The sequence below is a fragment of the Lepidochelys kempii genome, chromosome 10, assembly GCF_965140265.1.
Source record: "Lepidochelys kempii isolate rLepKem1 chromosome 10, rLepKem1.hap2, whole genome shotgun sequence".
NCBI lineage: Eukaryota > Metazoa > Chordata > Testudines > Cheloniidae > Lepidochelys > Lepidochelys kempii.
In genome coordinates, this window is record NC_133265.1 from 3,696,421 (window position 1) to 3,721,823 (window position 25,403).

Here is a 25,403-nt window from a genome sequence, read left to right on the forward strand (position 1 = left end):
GCTCACAGATAGCAGGAAGGCATCAAAAGGCTTGGCAGTACAGAGGAGCATGCAAAACTCGAGCTGATGCTCAAGCGTCTTCTAATTCTTGAAGTCTCTTGGGTCTGCAAAATCAGGCTTCAGATCTTGCCAAAACAGGGTCTTGTGAGACCGCCAGAACTTCCTACTTCATGTCTGGCCAGAATTAGCACGATAGCCGCCTGTGCCCGGGTATTCCAGACTTTTCCCTGCCACGCCAGATGGGAGCCCTGAAAGGCTGAGGCGGCAGCCAAAATAACAACTGCTGAAAATAATGAATCAGACTTCAGAAAGGTTTGGACTGAAGAGCTTAGTATGAGCTGCAGGGAGGTAAGAGTTATCCTGGTTTACGCGACCTGCTTCACCAACCCTGCTCTTAAGGTGAGGCAGAACAGACCGGCCAATAGGATCTTATAAACACTGAAAAACAATTCTGGGATGTCATCAACACCAACCGACCAACCTGCGTACAACAACTCAAGAAACACAAAGTATTTGCCTTAAATTCTCATCACATTCCACATGGGACCTGACCGTGTCCAACTTACTTGGATGTTGTCAAACGATGCTCTATTTGTAACATCGTACAGCAGTAACAAAGCTGTGGAGAGAGGAAAAGACACAGTTAATGCAGGGAATTGCTTGCTGAATGGTCACAGGGGGTTTTGTTTGTTTTGCTTTTTACAGCAAGATGTTTTCAGGGCGATGAAACTGAATGCTGAGAAATGCAAAGTAATGCACAGTAGAAAACACAAGCCCAACTGTACATGCAAAATAATGGGTCTAAAGTTAGCTGTTATCACTCAACAAAGATCTTGGAGTCATCATGGCTAGCTCTCTGAAAACATCTGTTCAACGAGCTGACCAGCAAAAGAGCGACCAGAACGTTGGGAACCATTAAGAAAGGGAGAGAGAAGAAGACATAAAATATCATAATGCAACTATACAAATCCATAGTATGCCCACACATTTAATACTGTGGGCAGTTCTGGTCACTCCAGCTAAATATATATATATATTAGAATTGGAAAAAGTAAAGAGAACAGCAACAAAAATGATCGGGGAATGGAACAGCTTCCATGTGAGGAGAGATTAATAAGACTGGGACTTTTCAGCTTAGAAAACAAACAACTAAGGGGGGATATGACAGAGGTCTGTAAAATTATCACCGGCGTGGAGAAAACAAAGAAGGAAGTGTTATTTACCCCTTCACATAGCACAAGAACCAGGGTCACCCAATGAAATAAGGCAGCAGGTTTAAAACAAACACAAGGAAGTACTTCCTCACACCACACACAGTCAATCTGGAACTCGTTGCCAGGAGATGTTGTAAAGGCCAAAAGTATAACTGGGTTCAAAAAAGAATTAGAGAAGTTCATGGAGGACAGGTCCAACAATGGCTATTAGCCAAGACGGTCAGGGATGCTCTGGGTGTCCCTAAACCTCCAGCTGCCACAAACTGGGACTGGACAACAGGCGATGGGACACTCAATAATTGCCCTGTTCTGTTCATTCCTTCTGAAGCATCTGGCACTGGCCACTGTCAGAAGACAGGACACTGGGCTAGACGGACCATTGATCTGACCCATTGTGGCAATTCTTACATTCTTAGGTGCATGCAAAGAGGCAAAAGCTTTGTACTTGTAATATGTGTTTTACTGAAATCATTAGTATCTCTCACAATGGGTTAGGAAATCATGAAGGCACCTTCCATAAAACAGCTTTCTTTTTGTAAATTTAGTAGGAACCTTCTCAGCTATGCAAAACTTGCATGGGAATTGCACCAGTCTCCAGAGAGCCCGAGAGACCCAGCAGCAAGTGCCAGGATGAGCAATATTCTGAACTCTCCCTGCCACAGCACTGCCTGGGGGAGACACTGAAGATGCAGCCAGTCCTTTTAAGGAGACATCAACACCCCAGATGCAGGATGCAAGCTCCCGCCTCGCTGGTGGGGGAGGCAGCTGGGGACTGGAAAAGCAACTGGCAATTTTAGATAATTGTCATTGACAATAAAGTAGCACCCGAGGCCCCATTGTGCTGGGCACAGGAATGTGCCTACGATCCAGGAAAGTCAGAGTCCAGAAAGAATTAATGATTTAATTGGGGATTGGTCCTGCTTTGAGCAGGGGGTTGGACTAGATGACCTCCTGAGGTCCCTTCCAACCCTGATATTCTATGATTCTATGATTCTAAGAAATGACCAAAATCTTGGCAAGGACGATGAACAGAGATGACACATCTGCATAGCGCCTTCACAGACTGGTCTACACCACCTTGGGCCTGAGTCGCACATGTACTCCTTCATGACTGCCTGACGGGGGCCAAGGGGCCTTCGTGGGAATGTGAATCAGGCCCTTTCTATAGGTATTATTCAGTTGTAAATGACACAGGGCAAGAACGGGAACTTCCCAGGCATCTCGTTCAGGAGCCGAGTGTCCTGCGCATTATCACAGTGGTTTACACAAGTGCCTCTCTCGCCTGGTCGGTAACCTCTTCCCATGATGCTCCTCTGTCGCTCAGGGAGACTCTTACAGGAACAGCTCAGGCTGGGGGCAGAAGGGCATCTCCCTCTTTCGTGTATCACGTGAAAAAACTGGAAGAATGCACAACACAAGGGAAAAAATAGCAGAGGCCAAACTACTACAACCCCCTGGGGGAGACCCCAAATGGACAAGCCTGCTCCAGTGCAATGCACCAGTCAGAGCGCACATGCTATATGTCTGGGGGCTTGGTACCTCGGTGTGCCAAAGACGACAGAGGACTGGATGACCGGGGAGAATGAGAATGTGACAGTGAGCCTTTAATGGCTAAACACTGGTTTGAATCCTGGCCAGGTCAGCGGTGAATGACCAAAACCCACCCCGAGCTAATGGCTGTTCAGTGGCTTATGTTTGCACATTACAATTGGCAACAACTGGTCCCTTGAAGGGGGACTCAGCAAGAAGTGCCATGGATCAACTTTGGAGATGGAGATTGTCCTCTCGGATGAGGTCCCCTCCAGGATCACGTCGGGGTACAAGGGCAGTGCAGTGTGTGGTCTTACGCCGCTGCTGCATCTGCAGGCAGAGAATTCAGCTGCCAGGGGTCTCAATTCAGCAACCTTCACAAGCCCTAGAGGCCTGCTCCAACTCCCATTTCAGGCAGGAGAGCTTTGGCTGGTGCAGCATTGAGGCCTTTCAGGTAACTCCACGCCCCTCCCTGCAGAGCGTGTTCTGAGTGCCTGGCTTAGCCACATATTCTGTCTTAAACGAATATGAAATTAAAACGCAACCTCCAGAGTTCCACTTGCTTTGCATTTTAACATCAGCCTCGCAGATAAAAAAAAAAATCAGCGGTCAGCCGGGGTCAGGAAGACCCACCCTGACACTCCCCCGTCCCTGTTCTCTATTGGGGTGCGCTGCTCCATTCCCTCTCAGAGAGGAACAAGAAAACTCCCCCCGGTCCCCTGAAAAGTGAAACTCAAACCCTGCCTCTCCACCACTCCCCTCCTGCCCCCAATTCCCCCAGCTCTCCCTGGCACCCAAACAAGGGGATGTACGAGAAGGTTAGCTCTAGGGCTAGTCGCCAGCCAGTCGGTCCCTTGCTGCCCCTGCCCTACCACATCTACAGATGCTGCAGATAGGTCGATACACTGGGGCCACAAAGTCTGGATGAAGATCCCAACTTCCGCAAAGTCCAGGACCGCTTGGGTGCAGGGGTTTGGTTGAGATACTGACCACAGGGCTGATAACCTGCTGGGAAGCATCCCCTAGAACTAACCTACAAAGTGACCAAGTACAACATGCCCGACGTACAAAGGACACCGTGTTTTACCAAAGAAATCAATTCTCTGAAAGGACGGTGAGCTGCCTTCCTTTCTCCAGCATTGTTCATGGGTACATCTAATATTGGCTTGAGACTGTTCAGGGAGCCAAAGCTTTACTTCCCAGTTCCTCTAAAAGTCTATGCTTTATTTCTGTGACTGAACACAATAGCTACAGCAGATCGGAATAAATGAATAAAAACCCGTGTAAGTCACTAACTCACGATTCCGAATTTCACACCAAGTAAGAGCAAAGGTTCTCCTAACACACGGGCTATCATCAGAGCAAAGCAACTATAACATTATCCCCTACCCGGCTGCACTTGGAATAATTCACAGTGAAATAGTGACACCCAAAAGCCAAATCCTTACTCAAGACATAGGCTGATGGGGAGTTTTGCCAAGAAAAGACCACCCACATGCCAACAAAGAACTAGGATGCCACGGGTACATGATATGCCAAGGCAAGGAGGATGCTCGGGATATTAGCTTGGCATGTTCCCTGCAATGCACGTGATCTTTGCAAGCCTTCCATTGGCTACATGCGATCCTTGGCCTTTCACCAGCATGGGGCCCTCTGCACATGAGTATGCGACCATCTCCCAAGAGTACTCTCATTCTGTCGAACAGGATAAAGGTGCTGACTAAATGTGGACTGTTTAGAAGTCAGACGGGTTGCTCAGTGGGGGAAGGTTAATCTTCATTTCACAGAAGGAAAGCATCTGTAGATATCACTGGGTTGCAAAGGAAGAGTTCCAGTTTGCGGTGATCAATGCACTTAAAGCCAGCTGGCTTTTCCTCCAAAGAAAGCACGCCTGAGATACCACCTAACAGTCAGAGGCACTGAGATAACACTAAGCACACAGCCTGCAGGTGCACTGGCTTGGGGATGTGAACTTGTCTGCTCTCTCAATCCAAGCAGTCAGCCGTGTTCAGAATGTGGGCGGAAGACCTGCAATGAAAACAGCAGGACCCGTAAGAAACAGTGTTGGTGGCTCAGTACATGAAAGATTTGGGGGTTGTGGTGGAGAATCAGCTGAACAAGGGCCCCCAGTGTGATGTTGTGGCCAAAAGAGCGAACGTGGGAATCTCGAGGAGGAGCAGAGCAGTTATTTTGCTTCTGCATTTGGCACTGATGCGACTGCTGCTGGAATCCTGTGTCCAGTTCTGGTGCCCACAATTCAAGAAGGAGGTCGATGAATTGGAGAGGATTCAGAGAAGAGTCATGAGAATAATTAGAAAACATGTCTTATAGTGATAGACTCCAGGGGCTCAATTGATCTAGTTTAACAAAGAGAAGGTTAAGGGGTGATTTGATCACAGTCTATAAATACCTACAGAGGGAACACATATTTAACAATGGGCTCTGCAGTCTAGCAGGGAAAGGACATGATCTAAAGACTGCAAGCTGAAGATACACAAATTCAGAAGTGAAATAAGGCCTAAATTTTTAACAGTGAGAGTAATTAACCACTGGAACAATTTACCCAAGGTCATGGTGGAGTCTTGATCACCGACAATTTTGAAACCAAGATTGGAGTTTTCGAACAGATTTACTGTAGGAATTACTTTGGGGCAGTTCTCTGGCCTGTGCTACCCAGGAGGTCAGATTAGAGGATCGTAATGGTCCCTTCTGGCTTTAGAACCTATGAATCTTTGCCTCAAGTTGGTACTGAGCCGTTGCCCCAGCAGAGCTCTCTTGGGGGCTCAGCCTCTTACCTTCTGCACACAGCTCAGGGCTTAACTATTTGTGGTTAGAGGTGGTCAAAGTTTTCCCATGGAAAAATGGGATTTCATTTAAAAAAATCAGCCTTTTCTTTTTTTTGAGAGAGAGAGAGAGAGAGAGAGAGAGAGATTTCAAAGGGAAACTTTGAAATTAAACATAGTTTGGAACTGAAATTTTTTTAAAAAACAAAGACTTTGGAAGTTTTAGGCTTTTGTTTTCTCCTCTCCGTTTTTTCGTTTTTCACCTTTCAGTGCGATACAATGAGTGCTGGCGATAGCTAGGGCTTTCCTCCTCCCCTCCCATTTCCCATTTTCCAGTCGGATTTTTCAAAGATTTCTCCATCTTTGGAAATGTTACAGAGTGGAAAAGAAAAGAAAAGGAAAAAGGGGTGAAGAAAATACTACCCATTATTCCCTGTATTGCATTCACTGGCAACCGAAGAAAACAAGAACTGGGAAGAAAAAGGAAAACATGTCAAATTTTCAATTTTTTCAAAATTTCTTAGTGACAAAAGTTGTTTCATTTTGAAATTTTCCTGTGAAACACTGAAACATTTCAAACCAATATTCTGCCTGAGACGGTGTATGTGAAAAATAAAATTTTTTTTAGACATCCTCTGAAAAGAGAGCCCAGGGTACTGCCCAAATTCCCGCTTGGGTGATTCCATTTTCCTGTCTTAGATCCCTCTGCAAAGACCTGGGATTCTCCTTCATTTCTTCCCTGAAATGTTGAGCAACAGCTGCGTTCTCCCCAGCCGCCCCGAAGATTCCTGCATATACCGTTTGTCAAGCACTCTTGAGCTGTCCCCAAGGAAAGGAGCTGCATAAATGTCTGTTGTCATTATTACAGCTCATTTCACTTGGAGTTACAAGAACATGCTGTTCAGTAACCATTTCCCAGGACGGACACACCAGTGTCTCATCTTCCCTTGACAGATCTATGGCGCTCCCGTTCACTTTGACTGGAGCTCCCTGAGCAGAAACGGAAGAGAAGAGGTCGGCCTGGAGATGGCTTAACAGAGGGCTGGGGGTGCTCTGGAAGAGGAAACTCTCAAAGGGAGAGCATACCATATCATTAGAGCTCCTTCCAGCTCTGTCCCTATTGGCCATTCGTTACTGCAGAGATTTCATCACTACAGAATGGTACGAGATCTGGCTTCTGAGATCCACAGGCAGGATCTAGGCGGGTGGCTTGAAGGAATAATGGCAGCTGAATGCCTGGCTTCCCTCATATATGGGGTTTACTGTTCTGTTCAATGGCTTTCAGCACCCCAACTCTACAAATTTTTCCACCAGCCTGCCCACAGCTGTTAAACACCCACTCAGGTTGGGGCAGAGCCCCACTGATAAAGGGTGGGTTCTGAGCGTGAAAGACAAAATCTTGCATGGGGGCTGCACCGGAGTCTTTCCAAGAACCAATCATTCCCTTCACATGAGGAGTAAGCTAAACCTGGCACCGGTGAGAATGAGCCCAGCTCCCTTAAAGGGTCAGTTTCTCCTGACAGCCTTCAACAGAGCCTTGCCAATTTCCACCAGCAGAGGCTCTTAAATGTGAAACTAACCAGTCTGTGTTCCTTGCCCCAGGAAAAGGGCAGACAGGGCTTGAGCCTGCACCGTGGATTTCCTCGCTGACTCCAACAGAGGCAGGATGAGGCCGAAAATGAATCAATTTAATCTTTTAAAATTCTTTCCATTTAAAAATCACCTGCATTTCTGGTACTAACGCTAGGAATGAAGGGTGTTTTCAGGTGCTAACAGCGTCCACTTTCAATAACAGCTCTGTAAAATAGCGTGGTGTGGGAGGCGTGACATTTGCTCAGTCACTGAGGAGCTGGACAATATAGAGGAGATAATTTTAAATCTCCCTGGGAGATTCTTTTTTAAATGATGGACTCCCTTCCTGCCATGCTGTGCCTAGGATGACCAGATGTCCTGGTTTTATAGGGACAGTCCTGATATTTGGGGTTTTGTCTTATATAGGTGTCGATTACCCCCACCCCCCGTCCCCAGTTTTTCACACTTGCTATCTGGTCACCTTAGCTGTGCCCCAGACACACCAGCAGCAGGCTGGGGCACAGAAACCAGGAGGGGAAAGTGATGCTAACACAGAGCTGTCTAGACTCACTCCCCAGCCCGAGCAAGGAGCACAAACTCAAACAGCAGCAACAGGGACCCGCCAGGAGCATGACGCTCTGTGTGGATCCATGATCCCGGGGGCCCTTAACACTGTCCCTTTAAACTCTATTTGGCCCCCCTAGAAAAAGGGAGCGCAGAGAAGCTCTTACCATGGGCATCTCGGTAATAGGCGTGAGTGACACTGCGGAACCTCTCCTGCCCTGCGGTGTCCCAGATCTGAAAAGGGCAAAGACAGGGCACCATCAGACACAATGCAAGCTGCTCAAACCAGCCCAGGCTGCTCTGGGAGCTGGGAGGATACACTGGGCTCCTTTGTTTTCCTTTTAAAGATGTTTCATTTATTTTAAGTTTAAAATGAATGAAGGGGGAGGGGCTAGCTAGAGCTGATCCAAGGACTCCAGAGAAGCAATGGAATGAGGATTTTGGAAGCCTCCTGCTTAGTCACACGTTGAAAGGGACCTGCAGTCCCCAAATCATCCCTGCACCAGTGCGCTATCAAGATGGCAGCTTCTGATTGGACTGCTAATTATTGTTTTAATTCTACTATAAAGTTACCCCTTTTGACTCAAGTGGTTAGCCAAAAATGTTGGGGTCCTGTGGGTTGGTCCTGTTAGAAATTATGACTGCACAGCCTTTTTAAAGAAACAGGATTGCATCAAAGAAGCACCTGATTCAAAGTCCTGTTTCTTTGAACCCAGCAGGAATCAAGCAACAGGAGGTCATGTCTTTGCTCATCGCTCCCAGCCTCTTTCAGACAACACTCTGCCCAAAAGTGCTCTCCCGGCTTTTTTGAGGGCCACACTCCCAGCGTGACTGCTCTTGGCTTTTCTGCCCCTTATCTCCCAGCTTCTCTGGTCTTTCTGATGCTTTCTCAGACACACACACCTTCACAAAAGAATAGCCAGTGAACCCCCTTTGCCCAAGTGCCTTGCTGTGGGTGGTGACATAGGCCGGCGTATGCGGTGGAGGTTGTTATTGTTTCAGCTACCAGGTAACTTCATTGTGTCTTACCACTCTATTCAATGAAGGGCTGTGGTCACACCCAACCCATAATAGTATGGAAGCCACCTTTTCAGAGATTTGCTCTTTGTGCTTAGCGATCAGAATCTCTTTCCTTTCAGCCCACCTGTGAGCTGGCCCAGCCAAGGGGTTGTATATGCAATTACACCACAAAGCCTTTGCAAATCGAGCCAGTTAGTTCTATTTGTTATTACTTCATTGCTAGGTGTTGGCCACAGGCAGGTTCTGTTTCACTCATGCTGTCACCACAAGCTACTCATTCCATGTCTCCATCCCGCCAAGAGAAGCACCATGGAAAATGGTCCACTCAGCGCCTGATGGCTTCATGTTCTGCCAGGCCATGTACCGCAGGTTGAAGTGATTCAGAGCTGGGAGTTCAGCAGTCTGCTCACATGTGAGCAACACCAGCTGTCAGAGCAACGGAGGGAACATTGCGGGTTTCAGCAACGATGGGAGAAAAATTAAGACCCAACCAGAAATTCTTTTGGAAAATAAATATAAAATCCAGTGACAATGCGCACTCCTGAGAAAATTACTTTAACATTTCATTTCAACAACAATTCATGGTCTGATCTATTTGCACATGATTAATTTGCAACAGGGGGATGTTTGTAGGGCTAAGAATAGGAAAAGTGACAAGCGCAATAAATATTTAAGAGGCGTGTCACCATTCTTCAGCATGTCTGAATACCGAAATGATGGCTTTTGACAAATGGCCTACAATGCCTCCTTAATCAAAAATCCATTTGCTGGATGGATGTGTGGGGACCTACTAATTGAATTTATCAGTTTTTAATGCAGTGTTGTTTTTGCACAGAAACACACAATCCTATTGGGGGAAAAGGAGAGCTAATGTTATTAGTTAGCTTCCAGCACCGAGGTCACAGAAGACAGCCAGATCTTAGAATCATAGAATCATAGAATCATAGAATATCAGGGTTGGAAGGGACCCCAGAAGGTCATCTAGTCCAACCCCCTGCTCAAAGCAGGACCAATTCCCAGTTAAATCTTGTGGCATTACAGCAGCTCAGATTCTTTTGGAGCTGAAGATGTTGAGTTGAGATATCATGGGGCCGGGATGGATCAGGGGACTGGGTAACAGTGTCTTTCACCACGGAGTCTTTGACTTCAAGGGTCTTGTCTGCACCAGGAATTAGCCTGGATTTCAGCCATCATAATGCACCGCCATTGCAGACAAGGAAAGACATGATTTAGACCAGTGGAACCCTGGTGTCTATTCTGTTCTATATAGGTTCTTATACCAAAAGCTTACCACCATAATATCTGAGCATCTTCCAGTAGTGTATTAAGCAACATGTTGTTTGTTCTCTCATCTTCTCCCTCAGGGAGAAGTGGGTACAATGGAGTGTCTTGTTTTGGTAGAGTTTTAAGGTATGGCTTTTTGTTTTTAAATATACACTTTCAAGTAGGGATGGCCGCCAGCAGTTTTAGTTGTGGCTTTCCTTGTCTGCATGGGTGCAATTAAATCAGCAGCTGAAATCAAGGCTAATGCCAGGTATATACAAGATCCAAGTAACTGGTTTGAATCGGGGCTGTGTCCAATCAGAATTTATTCTCACCCAGTGGTGGTTCAGTCGTCAATGTGGAAAGAGCTGCTGGGTTTAGACCAGTGTCCCCAGCAGAAGAATAACCAGCAGGGAGGTCAAGCAGTCAATGGACCATGGAGACTAGCCTCCCCTCCCTTCCCCAAGTGACCCCTCACAATGAGGCTTAAGGGGCACTAGCAGGGAAGGCAGGGGAAGCTTGCACTCCGGCCAACTATGCTGTACTTGTTTAATGGTGCACAAAGGCCTGTCTCCAGAGATGCCTCTCAGCAGCGCTGAAAAAAATTCCCACTAAAGCTATTATAAAGGCAAAGAAACAGGTGAATAGTCACAGAGAGGAACTAATGCAAAAATCACAACTGCCAAAGATATTCTGCCAACTGCTGCTCCTCAGCGTGTGGCTGATGCTTTGTTTGGTGTTAGATATTGCTGATTTCATTACCCTGCTGCACACGTTCGAAAGTCGCTTGCAGACGGGAGAGAGCACTCTGGTACGTTCCTTACATCTCTTGCAAAACTCCAGATTCCCTGGGGAGCCCATACACTGGGGAACCCTGTTAAGAAAGCCCAACAGATATGAAAGCCAACCTTGCTGGGAATTCTTCAGCCTGAGCAGATCTGCATTCAGCTCCATTACATGAGTTCAGAGGTCTGCAATGTCTTGCTCTGCCAGAGTACTTGTGATCGTTTGATGGTCTCTTGGTCTATGCTGTGATGGCGACGGGGGAGGTGGGGGATCCCTTTTTAAACAGCAGAGGCCTAACTAGCCCCAAGTAGAGTGGTACTATCACCTCCTGTGACTTGCATGCTATGCTTCTGTTAATACAACCTAAAAATGCATTTGCTTTTTTTGCAACAGCATCGCATTGCGAACTCATGTTGAGGCTGTGATCCACCACAACTCCCAGATCCTTGCCAAGCCACTTATCCCCCATTCTGTATTTGTGCATTAGGTTTTTCTTCCCTCACTGCAGGACCTTACTTTTGTCTTTGTTGAATTTCATTTTGCTGTCTATAGCCCAGTTCTCCAATATATCAAGATCCCTCTGAATTTTAGCTCTAATCCTCAAAGTGCTGGCCACACTCCCAGCTTAGTGTCATCTGCAAATGTGACCAGTGTGCTCTCTAGTCCTACATCCAGTTCATTCATAAAGAAGGTAAACAACCTAAACAAGCTATCCTTTAAAACTAAACCCAATCCAAACCAACGTGTTGGTTCTTTCTTTTTCTTTTCTTTTTTTTTTTTGGAAGTGCAGAAAGGTTTCATGAAGCCCTCGATCAACCGTGGGTATTGATAGGGTGCTAGGTACCATAGCCAGCAGCACTAAGCCCCACAGCAAACAAGCTGACATGGACGAGTTCAGGTTCATGCAGAGCTGACGAATGCGGGTCAGGGGCTTACCTGCAGCTTTACCTTCACTGCATCCACATTTAAGACTTTATTCTGAAAGAGAAAACAGAAGAATGATGAGAACTCTGTACAAAACAGATTTAGACAGAGTTACAACAGCAAAGGGATTTGCCCCATCTTGTTTTGTTGCACTGACATTTTATTAGTTTGTATGGAACTGGCCAACAAATACTTAAGATTTTCCTAGGTAACTGTCACACTTCCGTATTGTATTGATTAAGAACAATAGCCTTTCAGTTATGCAGCCCCTTTCATCCAAAACACTTTACCAGCTAATGCCTGGAGAGAGATCACTGCAGCCAGTGCTGGGGAAGAACACAGCAATGGTTTAGCAGTGTACATCAACCCCACACAGTAATGTAGCGAGAACTTTAGGTAGGCAGAATGTAATTGTTCAGAGTGGAAATTAGCAAGGCACTGGGGTTACTGACCCTAATGAAGGCAGTCAGTGTCTTGATTTTTCAGCCCCTCTGAAAGACTGTTCCTGCCAGCACATTCTGGGAGTTGGGTTCTGGGTTCTCAGCCACCGGCCCATTGCTCTCACACCTCTGCTTCCCCATCTACAAAGGGGAGATCATACCAAATTTCTTCGCAGGAGGGATTAAGTCATTACACATGCTTTGTGTGCTAGAGAACACACACTAGAGGGCATTCAAAGCACCACCAGCAAATAGGTCTGCATTACACCAGCTTTCAGCCAACACAGGGCTGTCAGATTGGATCCTCAATAAAGGTCCTTGCGGCCACAACAGGAAGGTTTTCTTCCTTTCCTGGTAAGCCTGCTAGTTCTGACCTCTGGGATCCTGCCCCAGCACCGCCCCTATAGCACAGTCCATGGTGTTAATGCACAATATTAAACTGAAGGCTATAAAACAAGGTCACGCCCATCAGAAGCCACATGTCCTTTGCTGGGGTGTCGCACCGGGGGAAGATGCAGAGATGTGTCCATTTAACTGCCTGAAGTGGGCATGAATGAGACTTGTCAGTGAAAACACTCCATAAGTACAGGCCCAGGACACATTCAGGCGTCTGGTCACAGGAGAGACTGGCGTGACCTTGTCAGACCTGCAGCCGTGATGTCCTGGTGACCAGCTGAACAGCAGTGTCAATCATGAGTCTCCCCCCCCCAAGTCATGGGCCAGGAATCCAAAAACTTCAGCACCTGCCTTTAAAGAATGGGAGGGGTCGGATGGCTAGTCCCAAACGCTACGCCTGCACGGACATCCTGGCGCTGAACTCCTCCCTGTCCTACAGAACAGGGACGCTCTCTCCGTGTGCAAAGTGCACTGGGCTGCTTATAATCTATATTGGGGCTCCATAGACAATGCTAGGCCCTGCTCCCTCTCTCACTGCCTTGGGAGTGTTCTCACCCACGCTGTGCCCTGCAGGCAGACAAGGCCTCCATCTTCCTCTGCCACCGAGCGATATTTGCAAAAAACAACCCTTAAAACGCTGACTCGTCCAGCCCTGCTCAGAATGTGCCTCTGCAGGGCAAGAGCCTGGCAGGAGCTCATCAGCACTTCCCCCAGGGAACAGACCCATCTTAGGAGCTATTCCAAAGTCACGTCCAGCTCCCAGCATAGGGAGGTCTCTCCGTTACGATTCGGAAACCCAACAGACGTGTCAGAAGCGACACAGACAGACTTGGAGTATTCGTACTGCAAAAGGAGAATAAATAAGAAAAATGATCGTTTTCAACCTGGGTGCCTGACCCAAATCCAGGCACTTTCCTTCAGCAGCAGGTATATGGACACACCGGAAAGGAAACCAACCCCAGCTCAGTCCCAGTCTTGGGCACCTACAGACAAACCCAACCAGTCTATTGGCAGCCGCTAACGCAGACGGGCAGGTTGTTGAGACAGATTAATTCTGACCATCCCCTTTGAAGAGGCTTTGCAGCAGGACACAAGCACCTCTCCCAAGGGATGTCCCCAAGGAGCAGGCACTTTGCACCACCAGCAGGAAAACCGTAACTTTCTCAGCAAACCAAGTTCGACTCCAGCTGCAGCTTCCCTGACCTCAAGTTAGCAAAATGCAGTTGAAATCCATTGGGAGCCGGGGGCTCTGCAACTCTGGAGAGGCTCCCCAGGAATGCTGGGATGGCAGTTGTCTGAAGCGTGATCACATGCAGCAGCTCGGCCTTAACCATGCCGCTGTCGCACCCCAAATAAAACGTTGCTTTGATGGGCTCAGAGGCTCCGTTTCCAACCTGCCCATTTGGTCCCACTCTCTAGGGCTATGGAAATTAACTGGTGATTTCCTCCCTGACAGCCCTTCTCAAAGCTGCCACAACCCCCCTGTGACCAGAGATACCAGTGAAGCCAGGCTTTGCACATCTTGAGGGGTATCTGGTATCTGGCAGGCAAAGGACACTGGAGTGGGTGCAAATCAGGAGCGATGTCAATGGAGTAGAGCGATGTAAAGGAGGTCAGAGCCAGCCCGCTGGCTTGAGGGGATGGAGGGTTGGCCTGACCTCGCTCTTGGAAAATTCTCAGCGAGGTATGGATGGACTGTCAGCTCTCCACCCTCCCCTCGACTGTGGGTTGGGGGGAAGTTGGTAAATCCTCCAGCCCTTCAGTTGGCTCTTTACCACAAGCACTGCAGAGAGAGAGAGAGAGACTATTTTCAAGTGATTCCCCATCCTTATTTGCATAAGGAGTCTGCAGGGGCTTATAAATGGGAGCCCAGGTTTCACTGTTGAAGGCTGTGACTCAAAATCTATTACAGACCTGTCTACCTAGAGCTATCTACTCTTTATTTGCACTGAGCTAGTGTCTACAGGCCCCAGCCCCGTTGGGCTAGGCACTGTACAAACATTTTACGAACAAGACTCATGTTCCTACAATTCTCTTTTACTCGTGCTGCCCTTGTGTATACGTATCTCCAGCTCCTCTCAAAATGACCCCCACCTGGTGGGGCAATGCTAGAGAAAGTCTGCACGTAAGTTTATTTACTCCCTTCAAGGGGCAGGGCCTACCCCAGAGTTTTAAAAATCCCACCTTCAAACCGAAGCCCTCCAGAGACCACACTAGTATGTGCGTTTCTGGGTGTCACTGCACCAGAGACTGGCAGACAGGCCAAACCCAGAGGATCATTTGTGTCTAATGCCCACAAGGGGGATTCTGACAGGTCCTCATCTGATTCTTTCTTAAAATAGATGGATATACCGGGAGGCATGGAGGTCTGAATATGAATGAGAAAGCATTCCTTTGTATCCATCTCCTACACCTAGCAGAGCTCTTAAAAACCTAGCAATTGCCATTTCAGAACAGCTAGCCTGCAATCTCCTTGAGTTTTACCAGACTGACACCTGCTAGCTCAAAATCCCAGACCCTGTTGCACTCGCCTGGTATCTCACTTTCCATTGTGCCAGAACAGACCAATGGTCCAGCTAGCCCAGGAACCTGCTTCCAACAGCAGTCAATGACAAACACTTTGGAGAACAATATAAAACATCTAAACTGCACGGAACTGTGCACCATACGGGGGAAGGAATTTCTCCCCGATTCCAGCTGCTGATCAACTTATGCCCTGAAGCAGGAGGATGGGGAGTCCTGGTAACAGCTCTCCTAGCTGCAGGTGTTATTTTTTATTCATAAGTGCTCAGGCGCTTGTTTAAAAAACTTCCTATGTTATATAAAAATCACCCGTGGAAACAATTTATATTGTGGTACAACTAGAAAATCGTTTTCAGTGTCAATGTCTACGGCAAGGTAGACATATTTGGCAATTTAAAATCCAGAATCACTGTTGCTAATTTACACTATTGCACGTAGCTCTGACTGGAGGACCTCTGGCAATAAATTAATGAGCTACAATATGCTGTGTTAATGGCTTTAAAAAGATACAGCCAATTACTTACAAATATCCAGTTAGTAACCACCCTTAGAAACATAAAAATCACTTCTTTTCCTGCCAATTTTGCTTCTTTTTCAAACATAGAGATGCGCTCTCTCTCTCTCTCACACACACTCACTCTCCTTTTTGTTCATTTTGTCTGTGTTTTAGATGATTGGGCAATAAAAATCAATAAGAAAACGAGCTGAAGCAGTCAGACTTTCTGCACTGTCCCTCCATACTGCCCTTGTCCTGGATAGAACTTTAAGGAGACGAAGGATGGGCCAGAGATTATGCTGCTAGCTTGGGAATCAAAACACCTGGGTGACTTGGGACAAGACAGGAACTCTACCCTGTCCCTCACAGAGGATGGAGAGAACAGCACAGCCTCCCAGGGGCGCGGGGAGGACTAACACACTGACGATTGTGAGGTGCGCAGATGCTCCGGTACCCACAGTAGATAAACATGCCAAGCTGAGGGTGGATCGGAATTGCTTCTGGCTGTGTTATATCTGCACTGATAAGCAGCAGTTCCGCTCTCCTCCTGACTTGCAGGTTAGCGACTCCTTCCCAACCCTCCCCTTAAACAAACGTTATTGCTGTGAGCTACAGCAGATGGGCTGCATTACCGCTATCCATTTTTTTGATGCATCCTAGCAATTAACGAGCCTTTAATGCTCCTATTTCCTTTTTATGGCAGTCCCTGCTGCTTCCACCCTGAGCCCTGCTGATCAACCAAATCAACAAACCCATAACAACTTTATCTCCACATCTAAACTGCCTGGTGGGAAGACACAGCAACGTGGGCCGCTCACGAGAGCCCAGCGGTGCCGTTCTGCTGCTCTCCTGGCTGCTACGCAGCTGCAAGACAAACTCTAGAGTGCCTGCTATGGTCAGATCACCTCTTCTGCCCAGGGAGATGGTGAGGGCGAAAGCTCCCCATTAGAGGCCTGACAGTTACAAAGAGGGAGTCTATCTAGTGGTTTGAGCAGGGGACTGGGAGCTAGGACACCTGCTTCTAGTTCCATCTCTGCCTCTGTCTCACTGGGGAAAGTCACCACCTCCCCAAGACTCAGTCTGTAAAGTGCTTTGAGATCCCCAGGGCGAGGGGGTGACAGAAGGTGAGAGGTGAAGATGACTGGAGGCGACTGGCTGAGTCCCAAGTACCGTCTCTCATGTATGACTGGAACGAGCCTCTTTCAGAAGCAAAACGGATGCTGTCCCTTCTGGCTGAGGAAGGGCTGACTGCGGGGACGGGCCAGGGAGCACCCCAAGCCCCGCTCTACATCCCTCCCTTGCTTGGCTGGCGTTCCCCTTGGCCCTGCTCCCTTCCCACACTGCCCCCACTGCCTCCGTGTTGGGAGGGAAGCACCAGCCTCTGCCCTCCTGCCCCAGCCATTCAGAGACCAGTGCCTAGACTTCAGAGCCCCTCTGAGCAGCCCGTCCAAGACGGAAACAACCTCAGGGCAGATCCTAGTTAAAGATGGATGAGATTATCAAGGAAAATCAACAGACTAACCAGTGAGAAGCAGAGCTGGTGGAAAAAGTGATTTTGATAAACACAGCATGGCTGGTTTGCTCCACTGTTATTACTCAGTGCTTTGGGGAGCGTTCAGCCAGACCATGGTCCAAAGAAGGATTCATCTCAGGTGGGCGCTCGTTAGTCACTATTGATCCTTCATTATTCTCCTGATTAAAGAGAACGAGTCAGAACCAAGGAGCAGAATGTCCTATGTACAAATTATCTATGTCACAGAGATAATCAACCACACACTATGAAAAATATTACTACCTAATAGAGAATCTCCTTCCGTATCCAGAGACTGAATCCAGAAAAACCTGTTCAGAATATCTTTGTCACCACAGTATGCCTCTGCATTGATCTGGCACCTTAAAATCCCATTGGGCCTGCAGAAAAGCGGGGTGGGGGGTCGGGGGGATATCTTCTTGTTGAAAAATTGGATAGAATCAACAAACAGCTACAAGAACAATTCAAACCCCAGACGACTGCAAAGCTCAATCTATGTAGTTTATCCACGAGACAGCTAAGAGGTGACTGGATCACAGGCCATAAGTACCTACATGGGGAGAAGATTTAGCAGAAAGTTCTTTAATGTAGCAGACACAGGCTGAGCGAGATCAAAGGGCTGGAAACCGAAGCGAGACAAATTCAGACTAGAAATAAAGCACAATTTTTTGACAGTGAAGGTAATTAACTACTGGAATGACTTTCCAAGGGCTGGCATGGACTTTCTGTTCATTGAAATCTCTAAATCATGAATGGGATTTTTTTTTTGTAAAGTTCCATCTAACTCAACCAGAAGGTATGGGATTGATGGGTGAAATTCTACGCTTCGGGCATGCAGGAGGGCAGACTAAATTATCATAATGGTCCCTTTATGGCCTTGACTGCTATGAACAAATGAATCTATAATGAAAACCCGACAGTTAAAGACACATCGGAGCGAAAGGTTAGAACAGACTGAGATTTGTCGACAGATTTTATTTAAATTTATAATAAAAACATGCAAAAACCCCACATCTCTATTACTCTGGGCACCTTTGACTACTAGCAGAGCACCTAAAAGCCACCCCATTGCACTAGGCACTGAAAAACACACACACAGCAAGAGACAGCCCCTGCCCCAAAGAGCTTACATGCCAAAAAGACAAGACAGACAGAGGATCAGGAGGGGAAACTGAGGCACAAAGGGGACACGACTTGCCCACAGTCACACAGCAGGTCAGTGGCAGAGACAGGAATTGAAACCAGGACTACCGAGTCCCAGCCCAGTGCACTATCCAGTGAACCAAAGCCAGCAGCTTATCTACCACCAGGATCCAAAAGGACAAAGCTCCCTTCCTTTCCCCAAAAAGGAGTCACCCTTTGTCCTGCATAGAGGTTACATACAACAATTTACATAGCATGCCCCCAAGGTCGACAAACCAGGGCAAGCTCAGTCCAAGAGGAGCAAGAGGATCCAAAGTGGAGGGCGCTGGTGGATAGCATCCTGTTATTACTCCCTTTTAAAACTGATTCATAAGGCCAGAAGGGACGTCCGTGACCATCTCTGCCATTATGGAAAGTATTGCGAATTATTTGCAAACAGAAAAACAGGGTAAACCTCAGCTCCAGTGAGATGCGGGTTTGATTTTTAAAAAATTCTTTCCTTGTTAATAACATAAGGCATCAGCTGTGTCTTGACAGTGCCCCTTCTAACAGTCACCCTCACTCCCCAGCAAAGTGCCAGGAGAAGCAATCTGCTAGCATATGGATCCCCTTGAAAAGGTGGCACTTCACTCTCCAGCCACATGGGCCGCAGAGACAGGAGGGAGTCAGACGACAAGTTTCCCATTTAAATTGTGAATCTGCAGCCTCCTTTATCGGGGTGGGCAAAGAGCCACATAAGCTGGCTTCACACACAGTACCCAGCTGGATTTCGATTTCAACCCTGCATGCATTTAGAGAGCACGGTGGATGGGGAGGAGACAGCTACCTCAGTGAAAAGCTCTCTGGAAGAGTCTATTCCGAGCCCCGCGATGGCTGGAGGCCAAGTTCACTCATTTCTCAGAGAAGGTGTTTTCTCTCTGTGTGTTTGTAATATAATTGTGGTAACAACGTTCTGTCGGCTAAAGCAATCACACACCACTCGGCAAATTAACTGACTCCCGTAACAATGGTTTTCTGGATGGATTGCAAGGGGGGACCATAACCCTGAGCCGCGCGCTGTTCCGATAAACAAGCAGAGGCGCTGGCTGCATGTTGGCGGAGGACGTACAGACGTTCCAGGTGCTGGCACAGCTTTTCGACAAATGTCCTCTGGCAGCAGCAGGCTGCCTGCCAGGGAAGAAGAGCAGGCCCAGGAACCGCACAGCACCATGTGCGAGGCCTTACGAGCCAGTCGGCATTTCATCATGCAAGAGCCCTGGACGGACGAACACGCCGTGGGCCCGTCCCCCAGCTTCTGAGGGAGCAGAGCTACTGTTCCTCGTCACTCCCCACACCACACACATACCGGGCACCACCACCCTGCCCAGCCCCAGGAGCAGAAAGGCGATTAATGGAGGTGCAGTGTGGCCTAGTGGCCTGGGCTAGAGTCAGGACACCTGGGTTCCATTCCTAACTCTGTGACGCTGGGCAAGTCCCTTCCTCTCTCTGGGCCTCCGTTTCCCCTCTTACCCTTTGCAGGGCTTGTCTGCAGAAGGTGAATTTTGTAGGGCAGGGACTGTCTCGCTGGGAACACGTGCAGTGCCCGATCTTGGCCAGAGCCTTTTGTCAGCCTTACGATAATGGCACAGGGTCGCTAGCCATGAGGGGCTCAGGTACCCAGCCCATCTGGGGAAGATGAGCCAACCCAGACCCACCGGTGAGTAGTTAATACCTGGGCAGCAGTTAGTCCGGGAACTCCTGGGCCTAACAAAGGCTTAGGAGAGTGCAGCGAGGAAGCCCAGAATAGGGGAATCGCTGAGGCGTGAGACTCCTTGGGGAGACAGGTCGGCTACTCCCAGCCATGTCTCCCTGGCAAGCAGAGGCTGACAGCGAGAGACGCAGGCCCAGAGCCAGCGTTCCCAGGCAAGGGACCATAGCAGCCCAGGAGAATGAACTGGGCATGGCCCCTCCTGGGGAGGTGCTGGGGACTGGCTCAGCAAAGAGCCACGCACTGTTGGGGAAGACTGGTGTCCAGCTGAACGCCCAGCAAAGGCTCAGCATTCAGCCTGTAAGGGCTCCGGGGTGAGACGCGAAGTGGACTAATCCAGAGGTGGAGAGTTGGCGGTGGAGTTTTGTTTATGTTTTGGTGTTATCCTTTCCTGATAAATAAATGAGACCTCCTGAAGAGGGTGCTCTTGAATACTAGAAAGGCCAGCTTTGACTTGTTTACACCCCAGGTGAAGGGAAACTGAGGCAGAGGCTCACCTGCAGCACCATGCCAGACAGGCATGTCGGGGTGACCTGCATGCCACTGCAAGTAACAATAGTAGCAGTGACTCCCATCCTCCTGATGCTTGTTTGTGCCCCCCCATTGAGAGCCCCTGGACTAAGGAGAACGACAGCATCTCAGCTCCTGTAGCTTGCTGGTTAGCGTTAGCTTGGCCGTGGCAATGCCCATCTGGGAGCTATTCCCCAAGAGAGCTGGAGGAATTTCTATCGTCTCACTTTGCCTCGCTCAAGCCACATGCATCATTTTCGCAAGCTGTACACCATGGATCAAGCGTGTAGTTAATCCCCGCTCACCACCCCTCGCCAGCTCCATCAGCAGCAGGGAGGCAGCTATTATCCACACCATTAAAAAGTCCCCTCAGGGCAGGCAGGAGCCAGTAGGATACTTTAGTGTGTGGGCTACACAGGGATCCCAACGAACACCCAGTGGCGGGGGCGCATCGAGGGGCAGCATGCTGCTAAGGCAGACCTGGCCTTCTGTGGCGGCTGGGTATGCCACAGAGAGCTAATGGGAGCTGGGAAAGACAGGTCAAAGGGAACCTGGAGAGTCAGAGACTGTGGAGCCTCGTTAGCGAGTTCTCTGCTGAACAGAGCCTTACACTGCACTAAAGCCTTCTCCGAAAGGAACTAAACTGGGAGATTCAATTCCACTCTCCCTGCTGGCCTGGAACCCAGCTGGTATTAATTACAGATGCCTTGATGAGAAAGCCAAGGAAGTGGTAATTAGACATCAGTGTGCTGAGGGGCTGCAGGACTAAACACATTTTAGTTTAAATTGATTGCTGGTGCCACCCTAGACCTGTGGGTCCAGACAGCAGGGCCAGCAAGAGGGCGAGCTTCCCCCCAGGGATCCCTGCCAACCTTGCCTGTAACTTTGGACCTTCATGAGGGGTGGGAGAGCACTTTGGTCCTTGGTCTCCCTGCTGAGACTGACAGCAAAGCAGCCAGTGAGGAATGTGTTTGTAGGACAAGGGCTGCTGTATGCTAGGAACTTCACTGACACCAACTGTTCGTTATGTACAGGGCCCGCCACGCCATCCGCAGCTGTGACGGCTTTGTGGGGAGGTTGTCAGGGTTATAGGAGCTGGGTGCCATGTGCTGCCTTTGACAACCCTGCTCCGTTCATGGCCTGGGGCCAAAAGTGAAGTTCTCCACAGGACATAATGGAACCATGCAGTCCCCCAGGATAATGGGTTTTCAGGCAACAGTGACTAGCGTGCAAAGGAGTCCTTATTGCTCCAAGCAGCTCTCCAAAGTAATTCCTCCTCTGGGGGCAATGGTTTGCTGATTGCCGATTCAGGGTCGCTCATGTGGGAGGACTTCCTCCGCACAGTGGAGACAGCAGCCCTGTGAGGTGCAGCCCAGCCAGCCAGCCACCTTACCCATCAATTTGCCTCACAACTTTTGAAGTTCTATCAGTTTAAAAGGCTCAAATTAATCCCAACAGCTTCTGCTTGTGGTGAATGGGTCAGCAACTGCAGGAAGATTAAATATTATTTGTTATGAAGTTGTATATTTCATGCATCAGGTTTATGGGAGTGTTTCATGCATCGGGTTTATGGGACTCTGCACTGTGTATATTGGCATCGCAGAACAACACGTGCAAGGCTGTATGTAACCTCCCAGCAATTCCTGGCTCTAATCAGGTAAACTGTTTTGCTCTCATATGACACACAGAATAAATGTATTCATTTGGCAGAGAAACCAGTCCCTCAAACTCCTGTACTGTGTCTTTGGCACAGGGCGATTTTGCCGCAGATTTGCTGTATTTAAGTCCAAGTGAAATTCACAACCCCACAATGCCAAACTTCTCAGGGAAACTTCTCTCTTGGAGAACAAGCAGCTGTCTGGTTGCACTCATTACTTTGCAGTTGTCTAACTCTGTGCCTCTTGTTGACAATCCCCCACAAAAGCACTAGCCAGGAGGAAATCTTGCAAGAGTTCTCAGGAAGCTGTCCTCAGGGGTTCTCTTAAAGTAGAAATTTAGACTCCTGACTGTCCAAAGTCACTTGTGCATCCCGATCATGGGCAATGTTCCCTCTAATTTTTGACAGGCCGTGTGCGCAAAACATTTCTTCTGTGCAAATTGTTGTGCGCGCGGTATTTCGCCGTGTGCGCGGGGTTTAGGATCTCTGTGCGTGCGCACACGGGCACAGCTTAGAGGGAACAGTGGTCATGGGTGCTGACTCTCCCACATGAACAAAGGAATCAGAGTATGGACCCGTGGCCTAGCTAGTCTGGTATCCTGGCTCTGGTAGTGGCCAGTACCAGATGTTGCATGGGAAGATACCAGAACTGGGCAAAGACGGCTTTACAGGGCTAGATGTTCAGAGGAGCTCAGCATTCAGCACGCTCCAGTGCTAAGCCCTTTTGAGAATCTGGCCCATAATGGACAATTATGGAGTAATCTGCCGACAGCAGAAGTTTCTTCCTATCCTCAGGCAGTGAGTGGTTGGCTCATGCCCCAAAGGAGAAGGGTTTATATACCTGCTATGTATTTCTATCTTAACCGAAGTAACTGTGCACGTTCTCACTCATTTAAATAGCCCTTTCCCAAATCTTATTAAGATCTTGAGGGTTCGGCTCTCAGAATTCTTATAACCATTGCCAGTGGAGTTTATAAATATTCATTGATTTTCCTTTATTACTGGCTTCCCAGTCCATGCATCAGTTACCCCGTTGTGGCATTTTGGTACTTGTGGCTTCATGTCTTCGTGAAAGGCAGGAAGTGGAGAAGTGCATGAAAATGAAAACAATCCTAATTCACCGCCAGCACACCTATGCTGACTTCAGCAAGTCACACAAGGACTGGACATGGCCCCAAAAGTGCAGCCAACGTGTCTGAGCTTCAGGAGACGCCCAGGGCTTGACTTAGAATCTGGGGTTGAAAGTTCAGGTCTATGATGAAGCATCATCTAGTGGTTAGCACAGCAGACTCGTAACCAGGATACCAGGGACATGTCCCAAACTTTGCCACTGGCTCCTTGTGCCCCTCAGCATGTCCCGTAACAACAATGAACCTCCATTTCAACACCTTTGAAATAGGGATTGGAAATATTTACCTACCTCACATGCGAGCTGTGAGCACTTACTCGACTAAAGTCTGTGAAGCACACTGAGAACTTTGGATGAAACATTCTCTAAAGAGAGGAAAATTATTTATCCAAAACAAGTTTGCTTCCCACTGGGACAATAGATGCAGCAGGTTATGGAAAAGAAAGTTCAATTTTTATTTCCTGATGAATATCCCCTAGACAGGCCAAGTGGGGGGAGGGAACACAGGCACAGATGGGGAAAAGACTTGCCCAGCAGGTCAGTAGCAGAGCTGGGAACAGAACCCAGGATTCCTAACTTCCAAGCCAGCAGCGTATCCACTAGGCCAGACTGCCTCTCCTCCTGCTCTTCCTCAAGGATTCCTCTGCACTTGGCAAAGGTGGCTGTAATAAATCCAAGCCACACAGGCCACAAAGCACCCTTTTTTCCTTATTTAAAAAAAAAAAACAAAATAAAATTTGCCCTGTCACAGCCTCTCCAATGAACTGTGAGCAGTAAATAACCTGCCATGTTAAGTGGCCAGCGGTGCTCGTTATTAACTGATTGCTGGGATTCACTTCAGCCTTTTGTGTGCGGAAGGCCAGGGCAACACTCAACCGTGAGCCGGGGAATGCTACCAAACCTCAGCCATTCGGACTGATTTCTCCTTCCCAACGCAGGACCAAAGCAAGGCTCCCCCAGGCATTTGAGGGGTGCACTCTCTAGGTTGGTATGTGTGGCTGAAAGCAAAGGGTCAACTAGTAGAAGCAAGTGGCCTCTGCACTGCAAAGAGAAAAATCACACAAACTCCAAGCTAATGTACCTACAGCTGGTCAGTGCAGAAGGCTTCCAGCTCTGCAGAAGAGACTGAGGCCTGATCTATTCTTAAAAGTTAGGTTGACATAGCTACAGCACTCCGGGGTATGAAAACTCCACACCCCTCAGCACCATAGCTATGCCCAGTGCAGACGCAGCTAGGTTGACGGAAGAATGTTTCCATCAACCTAGCAACCATCGCTCAGGGAGGCGGAGTTCCTACGGCAACGGGAAAAATGCCTTCCCTTACTGTAGCCTACCTCCTGCTGCCATTCTGGACCTACTAATGTGGCAGGCTAAAACATGTCAGACATCTGAGCCTCCCAGATTCTGGTGGATAACCAGGGAGCTAAAGTGAATTCACTATGGTTACTGAGGGGATCAAAAATCTAGTCCTAACGTCTGCGTACTGAATGTTCACGCAGCTCTCTTCGAAACAAACTGCGAGGACTTGAATAAAAGTGTACCAGGAGCTGCTGCTCTTGCTGTGTTTGCCCAGGTGGGTTCAGGTTTGTGAAGCATCTGACTGAATTGTCTCTTCTAACCCAAGTCCATGAGGGAATTCATTACTGTGCACACCAGATGTCTGACTCTCCCATTCCCCATCAGGGTGCGGCGCGGGGCTCAAGAGATGTTCTACAACTCTATTAGTGCTGACTGGATGATCACACGTAAACAGCCTTGGAAACCAAAAATGGCATCTCTGTCTTTGTATAATCCGGGGAGAACCTTTCCCTAACACCGAGCACCAGGCGAAGGACCCTGTGACCACAAGACTTATTTTCAACCAGGCCAGTTGCTTTGCACTCAGAGTAAACTGGAACTGGGATCTGACAGCAGACAATCACGGCAGCTGGAGCTTATTACATTCTGGACATGCACTAAACCATACTCGAGTCTCCGTGGGGCATGGTCAGCGTGCCGATGTCGAGCAAGCACACAAGGAAGCCAGGGAGAGAAAAGGTAAACCTAGAGCAGGTGAAGTACTGTGAAAAAGCGCTCGCTAATATTTGTTTGACTTCTGAGTATTTGCTTTGACTGTATTCCTGTATCTTGCTGTTTGTGATCATTCACACGAATGGTTTCCTTTGGCACAAACGG

The 25,403-nt window shown here is 48.3% G+C and overlaps 1 protein-coding gene across 5 annotated transcripts in view; it reads right to left on the reverse strand.

Moving 5' to 3' along the window:
• Positions 1-25,403, reverse strand: part of RAB26 (RAB26, member RAS oncogene family) — a 219,638-nt gene that overhangs the window by 56,172 nt on the left and 138,063 nt on the right. For all 5 annotated transcript variants that reach the window (XM_073361696.1, XM_073361695.1, XM_073361697.1 and 2 more), the window contains 3 exons: positions 11,669-11,710; positions 7,831-7,897; positions 567-619 (listed from right to left, as the gene is read on the reverse strand). In XM_073361696.1, coding sequence (XP_073217797.1) covers positions 567-619; positions 7,831-7,897; positions 11,669-11,710 — 162 coding nt within the window. The remainder of the gene's footprint in view (positions 1-566; positions 620-7,830; positions 7,898-11,668; positions 11,711-25,403) is intronic.